This window comes from Giraffa tippelskirchi, chromosome 11, assembly GCF_054371585.1.
Source record: "Giraffa tippelskirchi isolate mGirTip1 chromosome 11, T2T-mGirTip1v1.2.pri, whole genome shotgun sequence".
NCBI classification, from domain to species: Eukaryota; Metazoa; Chordata; class Mammalia; order Artiodactyla; family Giraffidae; genus Giraffa; species Giraffa tippelskirchi.
In genome coordinates, this window is record NC_137285.1 from 21,705,949 (window position 1) to 21,719,483 (window position 13,535).

At 43.8% G+C, this 13,535-nt stretch overlaps 1 protein-coding gene across 8 annotated transcripts in view; it reads left to right on the top strand.

Annotated features, from left to right (window-relative positions):
• TMEM132B (transmembrane protein 132B) overlaps window positions 1–13,535 on the top strand; it is a 354,195-nt gene that overhangs the window by 125,751 nt on the left and 214,909 nt on the right. For all 8 annotated transcript variants that reach the window (XM_081540527.1, XM_081540522.1, XM_081540520.1 and 5 more), the window contains one exon: window positions 11,772–12,663. In XM_081540527.1, the coding sequence (XP_081396653.1) occupies window positions 11,774–12,663 (890 nt within the window). In that variant the 5' untranslated portion in view covers window positions 11,772–11,773. The remainder of the gene's footprint in view (window positions 1–11,771; window positions 12,664–13,535) is intronic.

A 13,535-nucleotide genomic window follows, 5' to 3' on the forward strand; every position in this document is an offset into this window, starting at 1 on the left:
GTTTGAGTTTTTCCGTTAAACCCAAATGAACCTGGCCAACCCAATAAGTACCCCTTGCCTCTGCTCCTTAAGTTAAACAAATTTCAACAGCAGCGGCTCTCTCTATAGAAGATGAGAATTTAGTTGACACTCCTTACTTCCCTTTCTTACCAGTTAACATTGCACTTTGCTGAAAGTCACAGAAACGCCTGGTCTCCATAGCTTGTCAATGACCATCTTCCTTCTGTGTCTTCACGTGGTTGTCCCTCTGTGTGTTGTTGTTGTTGTTTAGTCACTACTAAGTTGTGTCTGACTCTTCTGTGACTCCATGGACTGCAGCCCTCCAGGCTTCTCTGTCCATGGGATTTCCCAGGTGTGAATACTGAGGTGGGTTGCCATGCCCACCTCCAGGGGATCTTCCCGACTCAAGGATTGATCCCGGGTCTCCTGCATTATGGGCAGACTCTACCATCTGAGCCACCAGGGAAGCTATACTATTCCTATAATATTCTGTAGTGGAGCTTCTGTAGTGATGTGAGGAAATGAGTGTGCCTGGTCTGTCACTTAAAATCAAATTCCATATCTTTCTTTTTAAGGGAAAAAATGTCTGTATTTCTCTTAGATTAAATAAGCAAGAAGACATGTTCATACTAGAAAACTTGAAAATGCATAGAAAAATATGACAGAGTCTGGGTTTGGGGTAATTGGATGCAATAAATCTAAAGTGAATCTAAAGGTAAAAAATAGGCAAGACAAGCTGATAGAATTTTGGCAAAGAAGAGTAATCTCTTGATATTAGTTTGCTAGGGTTACCATAACAAAGTACTACAGATTGTGTGACTTAAACCACTGAAGTTGATTCTCACAGTTCTAGAGGCTGGAGGGCCAAGATCCAGGTGTGAGTAGGGTTGGTGTCTCCTGAGGCCTCTCTCCTTGGTGTGTAGATGGCCATATTCTCCTGTGTCCTCACACGGCTGTCCCTCTGCGTGTGTCTGTGTCCTAATCTCTTCTTCTAAGAACCAGTCATAATAGACTAGGGCCCACCCTAACCACCTCATTTTGACTTAATTACCCCTTTCAAACCTCTGTCCCTAAATGCAGTCATGTTATTTTTTCAACTAAAGAACCCCTAAACTGTGAATCAAATAAAATACTTCTGGCTGATTCAGCATACGTTTGTTTCCAGCTACGATCAGATCCTCATTTTACATTGGACCCCAAAACAAACTTCAGACGGATTCAAGAATTCAATCTAATACTTAAAATTTGTAAGAGGGTAGATCTTAAATTTCCTCACCAACAAAAATATCAAGTAGATTCACATATGTCGGTGGGTCTGAGGCAAGGGATATGGGCATTAGCTAGGTTGTGGTGACTAGTTCACAGTGTAAGTCATCAAATTCTACACCTTGAATATGTAAAACTTTCAACTGTCAAAAATACCTCAAAAAAGAAAGAACTAAATGTGGGAGTTCCCTGCCAGTCCAGTGGTTAAGACTTTGCTTTCCGGTGTAGGGGGTGAGAGCTCTTGGTCAGAGAGCTAAGATCCCACATGCCTCGTGGCCAAAAAACCAAAACATAAAACAGAAACAGTGTGGTAACAAATAAAGACCAAAATACTAAAAAAGAAAAAAAATCTCATTATTAAAAAAAAAACTTTTCAAAGAAGAATTAAATGTAAAAATGTAGACACATACATGTATCTACATATACCCATCCATGGAAACATAGTTGAAAGTACAGGTGAATATATGTTTGATACTGGGATGCTGGGGAGGAATTTTTTTTTTTTCTGGCATAAAAGCAGTGGTGGGCATCGTGAAAAAAAGATCCATCTTCTTCATTATGTTTTTTAAAAGTTATTTATTTATTTTGGCTGCACTGAATCTTCATTGTTGCTCGTGGGCTTTCTCTAGTTGTGGTGCTCGGGCTTCTCATTGTAGTGGCTTCTTCTGCTGCAGAGCACTGGTTCTAGGGTGCACAGGCTAAGGGTTGTGGCGCTCGGGCTTAGTTGCCCCGCGGCAGGCATGTGAGATCTTAGTTCCTGGGCCAGGGATCAAACCTGTGTCCTCTGCATTAGCAGGTGAATTCTTAATCACTGTACCCCCAGGGAAGTCCTTCACTATGTTTTAAGTCCTTTACACTGGGCTTTAATGGTCTACATAGAATATTTGTGCCCCCCGATCTTGCTAGAGAATATAATCTTGAGACTTCTGCTATCCATTGGCTGGTTTGGTAAGAAAGTAATTTCATGGAGGAGAGTCTGAAGGGCAGCGTTCTCTAATATCTCACTCTGGATTTTATCCTTCCAGTCAAGCTGGACCTTCTGAGAGGTATCAGCTGTCTTGTCTCACACTCCGTTGTCTTCTGAAGAACTGCCTTTGCCTGATGGCCCTTTGCTCTTACACCCCACCTCGTGTGCACAACACCAAAAGGAGCCTGATAATAAGATCACTCTTTGTAGGGATGCTGCTGTGTCCCTTGGGGCATTACCACGGGAGGGATTTCTCTCAGAGCCAGGAAAAGCTTTGCTTCTTGCTTTCATCTTATGAACGGTTTCCAACTAGTGACTTCATCTTGTGTTTTGAGAGCTGGGCAATTCAGAGGCACATTTGCAGTCTCTTTAGTTATTGCTGAAGCTCTTACAATGTAGCGTTTGCTTGCTAAGCTTTCAGCTGGCAGCAGAACACAGTGGCTAAAGGCACAAACTCTACACTCTGCCTGGAGCTTGAACAGCTTGGATCCAGTAACCCCCTCTGCCTCTTACTAGCTCTGGGATCTTAGGCAAGTCTCTTAACCTCCCCAAGCCTCAGTTTTCCCATGTATGTTGTTCAGTCGCTCAGTCGTGTCCGACTCTTTGCGACCCCGTGGACTGCAGTGTGCCAGGCTTCCCTGTCCTTCACCGTCTCTCGGAGTTTGCTGAAATTCATGTCCATTGAGTTGGTGATGCCATCCAACCATCTCATCCTCTGTCGTCCCCTTCTCCTCCTGTCTTCAATATTTCCCAGCATCAGGGTCTTTTCTAATGAGTCAGCTCTTCCCATCAGGTGGCCAAAGTATTGGAGGAGCTTCAGCATCAGTCTTTGCAATGAATATTCAGGGTTGATTTCCTTTAGTATTGACTGGGTTAATTTCCTTGCTGTCCAAGAGACTCTCGAGAGTCTTCTCCACCACCACAGTTTGAACGCATCAGTTCTTCAGCATTCAGCCTTTTTTATTGTTCAGGTCTCATATACATACATGACCACTGGAAAAATCATAGCTTTGACTATACGAATCTTTGTAGGCAAAGTAATGCTTTGTAGGCAAAGTAATGTTCCCATCCATGAGTGGGACTAATGATAAAATCCTCATAATCAAGAGATTGTGAAGATGAAGTGTTAATATCCTTGAAATGCTTAGACTAGTGCTTGGTATATCATAAGGATTATATGTAAATGTTGACTATGATAACGGGTCTATTCTCATTACCCTTATTTCTCTATATTTTATTTTTTTATTATCGCTGTAATATATGGTTATGCTGTGCTGTGCTCAGTTGCTCAGTTGTGTCTGACTCTGCAACCCATGGGCTATAGCCCACCAGGCTCCTCTGTCCATGGAATTTTTCAGGCAAGAATACTGGAGCGAGTTGCCATCTCCTACTCCAGGGAATCTTCCCGACCCAGGGATCAGACCCGAGTTTCTTGCACCTCCTGAATTGGCAGGCAGATTCTTGACCACTGTGCCACCTGGGAAGCCGTATCTAATCCTTAATGGATTTGCTGGTATATGACCCCAGACTTGTCCTCAAGGTGATGAATGACTATTCATTTTTGAGTACCAGCACCCTCCTACTTTTTGAAAGTTCACTTTATGCAACATCATTTTTATGGAAGACCTACATTAGTACCGTTTTTCACTAATCTGAAAGAAATCTAAAGAGGATTTTCCCTTTTACAAAAAAAGACGAAAAGAGTGATGATAGTGTTCAGTGTTGGTTTTGCAGTGAGGAAGAGTGGAGGGTGGCACACAGCCAGGTTCCTTCCCGGAAACTACACTCAGCATCTCAGCGTCACGTCGGTCTCTGGTCTGTAATTCTGGGGCTGGAATCAGAAAACCGTATTTCTCTTAGCCAGCTGTCTCCTGTTAGTCTCTGCTAATGCTGGCAGCGGAAGAGGTGTGGGGAGGTGGATGCTAGAAAAGACTTTAAGACTGGAGCTGGGAAAAGGGACTTACTCCTTCCTGTCCACTTCCTGTCTACTTCATGTCTGCTTCTTGTTTTGTTTTTGGTTGTGTTGGGTCTTTTTGATGCAGTGCACAGGTTCTTCATTTCTGGGCATGGGCTTTCTCTAGTTTCGGTGAGCGAGGGCTACTCCAGTGGCGCCGTGCATGCTTCTCTGTGTGGTGGTTCCTGTTGTTGTGGAGCATGGGCTCTGGAGTGCAGGCCCAATGGTTGTAGCCCACAGGCTTAGTTGCCCTGCGGCATGTGGGATCTTAGTTCCCCAACCAGGGCTTGAGCCTGGGTACTCTGCATTGGCAGGTAGGTTCTTAACCTCTGGACCACCAGACAAGTCCCTCTGGTCTGTTTTTTATCAGCTTCTTGCCCTTATGAATGACTCATGTTGGCCATTCAGGGCTCCCCTGCTTGAGATCTGAGAAGAATCTTGGGATGAAGGCAAGCATCCCTCCCTCCTGCCTGATGACCTGGGGTCCTCATGCCCTCCTGTCTGTATGGTCTCTTCTCTTTCAGCTGTGTGAATTTTATCTGGTTGAGAGAGACAAACTCAAGTTTCCCCATCTTACTTTTATATGGGTGACTTTTGAATTGGATAGTTAAGTTTTTGCTACCTTTTTTGGGTTATGTGGTCTGTGACTTGTGTTGATGCAGAGGTGTGACAGCATGTGGTCCCTGGGGTACAATTAGGGGATACAGTTGGGGGTGGGAGCAGACTGAATGGGGATGTATAATAAATTCCACCATGGCTGGTTGTTAATGACTAAATAAGCACATGCAATTCTCCTCCTTAATCTGAGAGCATTTGGTCTGACTTGCTGCATTGGCTCCTCCTCCTGAGGCTTTAGGTCATGTGAGGTGGTTTACAGGTAGCAAGGTTCTGCCGTATTTATTGCTACCATACCTTAAAGGTATGGATCACTGGCTGCTTTGCCAGCAGCTGCATTGTGATGCTCTGGGCCAACTGTATCTATATTCCTGCTCTACCTGGGAATCTAGGCTGATACCTGAAGTGGGAGACAGTCACCTGTGACTGTGGAGTGATGAAAACCTCACTAAGTGTGCAGAGATTTTGTCCATGAACTTGGCCCTGTGAGCCTTGAGCTCCAGCTCCTTCGCTGACATTCCCGTGGCTAACTCCTTGGCTTCATTGTAGAACCACCAGACCAGTTGGCCCTGGGGCAGTACAGAGAAGTGGAAAGTCTCTGAAATTGGACAGAGCTGGTTTGAACCTTAACTTCGACCATGTTCAAACTGCTTAATTTCTCTGTGCCTCAGTTCCACCATTTTCCAAAAGGGACAAAGACTATTCATCTCACAACCATTGTGATAATCAATGGATGTAGCAGTTGTATATGCCCAGAACACTTGTATTGCAAGTGTTCTGTAAATGCTATTTCTCCTTTAAGTGATATTTTTTCCCCTCCATGTGAAAATTGCAGCTCTTGGCTTGGCAAACCTAGCAACCAGCTTAGTGACCACAGGGATGTGATATTCGAGAGGAAATGAATGGAGTGATAATGTGATGGGCCAATGATTTGTTAATATTAATGGTATCTATTAACAACCCTGGGAGGAAGCCAAAGAAAGGCTCAGAAGGAACACAGAGAGATTTAGTCTCTTAAGCATTAAGCCAAGGCACTCTTAATTGATGGACATGCACTCAGCACATATTTGTTTAGTTTCTTCTGCTAGATCCTGGATATGCAGCCATAAATTGGGTGGCAAAGTCTCTGCTCTCATGAGCTTGAATTTTAATAGAGAGACTTGATAGAAAATAAGTCAACAAGTGAAAACACAAAGGCTAATTTCAGATGGTGAGAGTGGCTTGAAGAAATATAACAGGATGAAGTGAATAGTGACTGGATATATTTGTCAGACTCTAGCTGAGAAAACAGAAGCCACACTAGTTATTTCCACAGAGGGAATTTAATCAAGGGAATCAGTTAGTCAGGTGATGGAAGATCTGTGAAACGAAGTTGGGCATGGTAAATACCTTCTGGGAATGGTAAAGTAATCCAGAAATTAATTACAGCAGGAAGCTGTTACCAATTGGACTGAAGGGACAAAGTGGGGAAACTGGATTATCAGAACCCAGAAGCTGGAATCATCTAGTAAGTATTAGAACTACAGCCTAAGAGAGCTGTATTCATGGTGGGAGCTCTGATGGGGCTTGAGAGTCTCTGCCAGTAAATACTGGGAGATAAGGGGGAGAAATATCTCCCATGCTCCATCTTCTACCAGAGTATCCCATCGGCTGATCACATCCAGAAGCCAGGGAGCAAAGGACCTTGGGAAATGTAGTTCCTTATGATGCTAAGAAGAGCAAAGTTAGGGCTGGAGTGCCTGATCAGAGAAACCTTTCCTGAGTTGAGAAATCCCGGTGGGAAGGAGCCTGCTCTACTCATAGGTGGGTGATGGACTTCCCCAGCAGGTGCAGAAGTTCACAGAGGAAGACACACAAACATCATGGAGATAGACTGGAAAGCATGAGTATAAAGGATCTCCTACTGCTTTCCTCTGCCTCAGAAACAATATCCACTGCACTGTTCTGAATGGATATGAATGCTCCCAAAGGCTTCCTTGTAGCTCCTGGTCACCATGACCATGGGGGCGGGGTACCCAGATGGTGGCAGTAAATTACCACCTATTTGTCAGGACTACCCTTCGACAGATCAGTGAGCAGTTTCACTTGCTGATGGTTTTCAAAGATGTGGCCCATCTGGTCCACTGCGAAGAGAGTCTTTTATTTCTGGCTGGCCATGTTTTTTTGTGGGAATTAGAAGAGACTCAGCTGCAGAAATTTCACAGGCCTTGACCCTAAGGTGGGTTACCAGGAGCCACAAGACTGTTAATAAGCTTCCGTGCAGGACTGGTGATGGTAGCAAAAAGGTTTGTGAGTCTGTGGGCTGCATTATCTTATGGCTATAGGTCCCTCCAGTCCTGACCAAGACACATGCCCAGGAGTATTTTTTTGTGTGCCAAGCACAGCAGTGATGTCCATCCACGTACTTTGGGTCACAGAGTCCCTACTGGGATTCCTAACACCGTGGGAGTTGCTTCATTCTGGATGTTGTTTGTTTCCACCCAAAGTTCTTTTTGGGACTTCCCCGGAGCCGTCTGTGACTCAGAACATCCTTTAATCATAGAGCATCTGTCTGGAGCACCTTGTGCTCTTGATGAACCTGGACTTGATTCTCTTTTTGGCTCATAAGGAGGGCAGTGATGGGAAGCGCTTTGCAGTTGGGCCAAACCAAGACTTCCTCATTTTCTGCTCTCAGCACCCACTTCATTCAGTCGGGCGGTGAAAAGCCCTCTAGGAAATCAGCAGACTGAATAGGGTCTCATTTCACATCCAGACCTCCGGCCACATGGTCTGCCTGCCAATGGGAAGAAGAATGGGGCCACTATGTGATGTTAGGGGACCAAAGGGAGGCATGTTAGCTTCTCAGATCCTGGATGTTTTTCTAAGGACACAGTCTCATGGCTCCATAAAATGCTCCTAAATTCGCATATCATATTTTGTTGCAATCTAGTTTGAGGACAAAAATGAGGGTCTGGCACCCGATGTTTATGGTTTTCCATAGATGCCTTCAGACAAAATTTGTATTGCATTTTGCTTGAGTTATGGTGGGACAGGATTGTAAACTCACACTGCTATTTTGGATGAAATACAAGCTTTGGCCATAATAAAGAAGAGATAAAGCACAGTTTTAAATTTCTTATAAATCGATTTTTGAGAGACAGAAAATATCAATATAACTGATAATGGAAAAAAACTAATCCACAATGGAAACATATCATATTAAAACTTGAATTTATTTTAATTTCCTTTTCCCTATCTGTAAATAAGCCAGAATTTAACCTTGCTTTAGGCTTTTCATAGATTTTATGGGAAGGTAAAATTGGAATCTCTTTCCAAATCTGGTCAGCTGTGTGCCCACCCATATCTACTGAAGTATATTGTCAGGCTGTGGAAGACAAATTTCCCTCATTGCCAGCTGATTGATGGGCAAATTTACCAAGAATTTAACTTCCTAGTTTGGAGTGGGGAAATAAACCAACAAAAAAATAATTTAAATTTCATCTGGGATGGTCTTTCTGCATTGCTTATCACTGTCAAAATACAGATTGCCCCTTGGTGGCGGCAACAGCTAAAACTTCCCTTTGGTTGAAGCTCATTCTTCAGAGTCAGCTCTTCCTCCTCCATCTTTGATCCAAATCCCACCCAATCTGTGGGATGCGTTCTGGAGGAAATCCAGGTCTGGGCAAATGCATCATATACACATTTATGTATGTCTATATGTTGTGTACATAGAATATTTACTACTTAAATATATTTTAAACAGATTTGAGATCATATAAATCAAGATTTGATGACTGCTTTTTCACTGAAGATGTAAGCATTTTCTCACGACACTACACATTTGCTGAGACCGTGGTTTTGGTGATCTCTTAATATCTCATGTAGAGTCAGACTTTCATCATTTATATGATCACTGCCCTCATGATGAGTTGTGAGGTTGTTTCCTGTGTGTTGTGGCTATAAATCATACTTGTGATGATACTTGCACATGAATCTCCTTCCTGACCTCTTATTTCCTTCATGTGAATTCCTAGGTAAAGAATTACTGGGATGGTTATTTTGAAGGGTCTGAATGTTCACTTATTTTTTTCGGGCCATGCCACGAAGTTTTTGGGATCTTAGTTCCCCAACTAGGGATTAAACTCGCGCACCTCGCATTGGAAGTATGGAGTCTTAACCACTGGACCAGCAGTGAAGTCCTATTCACTTTTACAATTGCTTTATGTAGGTTAGCCATGCTTTTATCCATGCTTTTCTCCTTGGGGCAGAAACCACATCCGTCTTGCCCCTGTGACATCCATATAAGGGCTGGGAACATAGTAAGTGAGTAGTAAATATATATAGATAGGTAATTGGAGAAATGAATAAAAAATAGCTCTTCTTCTCTAGTAATTAATCTGACCCAAGACTGGCCATATTGATGACACTTGAGAACTTTCTTTCTTCTTCTTTTATCCCCCCACAGCTTTACTGAGATATCATTGATCTACACAAAGTATACTTAAGGTGTACAATTTGATGTTTTGATATATGTAAACACTGCGAAGTGATCACCATAATCAAACTAATTAACATATCTATTACCTCTACCTGATTATCATTCTGTGTGTGTGTGTATATTGAAAAGATTTAATCTAAGTCCATTCTCTTAGCAAATTACGATGTACAATACAGGGTTGTTAACTGTATCACATTGCTGTGCATCAGCTCTCTAGAATGTATTCATCTTGTTTAACTGAAACTTTGTACCCTTTAACCCCCCATCCTCCCACATTCCTCTCTCTCCCCAGCCTCTGGCAACCACTATCCTACTCTCTGCTTCTATGAATCTGACTGTTTTAGATTCTGCATGTAAGTGAGATAGTGCAGAGAACTTGCCTTCTGAACACCTTCTTGGAGAAAGGATGCGTCAGCTCTGACATGATTGTGTCTGCTTCACAATCTCCTAATTCAATTTTGTTGAACTCTAGGGAAGGAGAACTCACCAAGGACAGCCTTGAAAAAGCCCAAAATTATTTCAGTCAATAGAAGGCTGTATTTTATAGAATTTGTAACGGCTGCAGAAAAAAATGTTACCAGGAGTTGGAGTCAATGGCATATTTATTTGTTTTTTATCTTCTGATGATGCTGCATTTTAAACACTGCTGCCTGCTTTATTTCTTCTTGCTCTGGTTGGAAGCTGGGCTCCAGGGGCAGAGGTTTGTTTCAGGGCAAGGAAGAATCCCTATCTGTTTGTGGCTTAATTTGCTGATCCTGGTTCCTGGTGGGCTGTCTTCACTTTGAAAAATCTTCTTGAGTCTTTGCTTTCTGTGTTTCGCCATTTGAAAGAAACACACACACATATACATATATGCATGCACATGTATACATGTTTACACATATTTATATGTATTTTAATTAACAAGGTAACATACAGTTATTGTGATAAATTTTAAGAAAGTAGAAACATTAGTGATAAAATTCAAAAATCCTTCTTGGATTCTATAGATACCATACATAAATATATGTACATTTACATATGTACCTAAAAAATTACCCAAATAGAATCCTAAAAAGTTACCCAAATAGGATCATATAAGTTACAGTTATAACTGTTTATGTTTAATGGCATATTGTGACTTTTTTTTCAAATATATTGATACAGTTCTGCTTCATTTTTCTTTTTTTTTAAATTTAACTTTATTGTTATTATTTTTTTGGCCGCATGTGGGACCAGGGATAAAACCTGTGCCCCCTGCATTGGGAGCATGGAATCTTAACAGCTGGACCACCAGGGAAGTCCCACTGGGCTTCATTTTTCTTACAGCTGCCTGTTATCCCACTGTAAAAATGTATAGTTTATCCAATCTCCTCTTAATAAACCTTTGGAATGGTTGAAACTGATAAATAATAATAATGGTAGCTGGTAAATGTTGAGCATGTGTGTGAGTCAGCACTGTTCTAAGCTCTTCATATTTATTAACTCATTAATCCTTATTATAGTTTATATTTATATTCTACTTTATATGAAGACATTTGAGGCACAGATAGGTTAAGTACTTTGCCCAAAGTTGCTCAGTGAAGAAGTGATGGAGTTAGGATTTAGATTCAGCCTTCTCACCCTAGCGCATATGTTCTTTTTTTTTTTTAAGTAGTTTAAAAAACTATTTTTATTTATTTATTTGGCTGTGCTGGGTCTTATTTGCCGCACATCAGATCTTCAGTCTTCATCGTAGCATGTCGGATCTTTAGTTGCTGCACGCGAACTCTTAGTTGCAGCACATGGGATCTAGTTCCCTGACCAGGGGTTGAACCTGGGCCCCCTGAACCGGGCACACGAAGTAACCACTGGACCACCAAGGAGTCCCTCATATGTTAACACATTCTTTAGTTTGTCTGCAATTCGAAAGGATGCTGTAGGGGGCATCCTTGTAGATAAATAAATCCTTATGCATTCTCATTAGTGTTTCAGAAGGAGAGATTTCTAGAAGTAGGAATGCTGAACCATAGCTTCACCCTCATTTCAAAAAGAATTAGGAGATGTCTCAATGTCCCTGCACGCATCCCATCTAGGAGTGACAGGAAGAAGTGTAAATATCAAATGAAAGCATCAACACCTCATATACAACAGTCCGATGCCTGGTTGTGTGGTGGGCTGGGTAGGTGTGCAGCCTACTCTCTGTGGGGTGATTACAACAGAGTCGACCATGATCCTCTGAGTTTGGAGATTTGCAAGAACAAGAGGGTGTGATGTTTTCCCTCTGGGGGTGTAATTCAGCCACAGGGCAATTGGGTCAGTGGTACCTGCGGGCTCCTTCCCACTCTGCCTTTGTTGTTTTGGAAGATCCTTAGAACAAACTTTATGTAATGCAAGGACTTCCGCAGTGATGAGATCCAGGGGACGGATGAGCGTGGCCAGTGGGCAGTGTGCTGGGGGTGGGTGGGTGGAGCTTGCACTGAGTTAAATCCGGACTCTGTTCTCAGTGTTCCTTTCTTTCCTTTCTCGTGCAGTGATGGAGAGTCGAGCCATCGTGGACAGCCTGCAGAGGTTCTCCTCGCTCCCCGCTTACCTTCCCACGAGCTTCCACATCTCTAATGCAGAGGAGTCCTTCTTCCTTAAAGAGGCCAACCAGGACATCACGCGGAACTCCAGTCTGCAGACCCGGGTGGAGTCCTTCTTTATCTACCGAGCCAGGAGACCCCCAGTCGTCAATGCCAGCTATGGTCCATTTTCAGTGGAGAAGACAGTCCCCCGGGAGCTCATGCTTACTTCTACACCCTTTGGCCACGTGGGCCAGTTTCCCTTTAATTGGAAGGTGAAAGCCCACATCCTTGATAGCTCCATTTACTCCAACAGACCCAAAGTGCAGACCTTGTTTTACATCACGGGGATGGGCTGGGCTGATGGTGACCCTGCAGAGCAATTACCCTGTGTCAAGATGTTTGCTTTCCCTGAGGCCAGGGAAGTGGCGGCCAGCTGTCGGCTGCAAGGGACCCCGGGCTTGTGTGTGGCCGAGCTGGAGCTGCTGCCCGAGTGGTTCAGCTCCGGGCTGGACCTGGAGCCTGAGGAGGAGATCCCGGCCCTGCTCGGTGGCACGGCAATGGAGCTCTTCTTCGCGCTCTACCCGGCTGACCCGGCCGGCCAGTGTCCCCTGGAAGAGGATGGCAAGTGGGAGAATAACATCCACTCGGGCCAGGACAGCCCCCCGCCGGCACCCCCAGCCCGGGAGAGGATCGGGAGTGTCGTGGTCTACCCGACCCAAGACGATCTGCGGTGGTCCCTGCTCAACCTGGATGAGAACGTCGTCCTCTCTGTGCCGCTGAACCTCATCCGGGAAGGGGACACGGCCACCTTTTTGGTCTCCCTGACTAGTGGCTCTGTGGCAGACCACTTCACTCTTAGGTAAGAAGCTTTGCAGGGTTGGATGGGCTGGAAATCCACTCTTGATCCTTAGTGAATTGTTATTCTATCAAGTGGTCGTTGATTGTAAGTTTCCTCCAGCACAGTGAGGAAACTTACAAACATAAGACCAATGCAAGCCAGCAGACTAGACAGCCTCAAGCAGAGTATTTGGGGATGGGCTCTGGGCATCTCTGTTTTCCAAGCTCTCCCTAAGTAATTCTGTTGTGAGGCCAGGATTAAAATGTCTGGTTGGAAAGCAGTGATTCAGGCTGTGAGGTCCAACTGTGTCCCTTTCAGGCTCTCACCTGATATTCTGAACCTCTCACTGCCCCCTTGATGTGCCAGGTAGACTCCCAGAATGCCCAGAAGTGGACACCTTGTAAATGAATTTCTAAATACGCAAAGGAGTTTTCTGAGACAATGTCTCCTACCTCTCAGTTTTTGTTTTTTTTTAAATTATTTATTTGGCTGTGCTGGGTCTTAGTTGGGACATGCAAACCCTTAGTTTCAGCGTGTGGAATCTAGTTCCCTGACCAGGGATCGAACCTGGACCTCCTGCATTGGGAGCATGGAGTCTTAGTCACCGGACCACCAGAGAAGTCCCATCCTTCCTCTTAGTTTTTAATCAGTAAAGAATCCTTTGTCAAAGCAAAGCAGCTGTCTATAACTGTATGATGAAGAGTTGGTTTTAGGATTGCAGAAAGTTGGGAACTTCTCTGCGCTAAAGGTACAAATATGTCTTTAGCTTATTTTGCTCACAAAGGTCCCTGGGTAGCAGTAGAATGCGTGACTCTGCTACGCACTGGCTGTGTGCCCTGGGCAAGTCACCCAACCTCACTGGGCTTCAGCTTCCTCACGGGTGAGATGGGAAT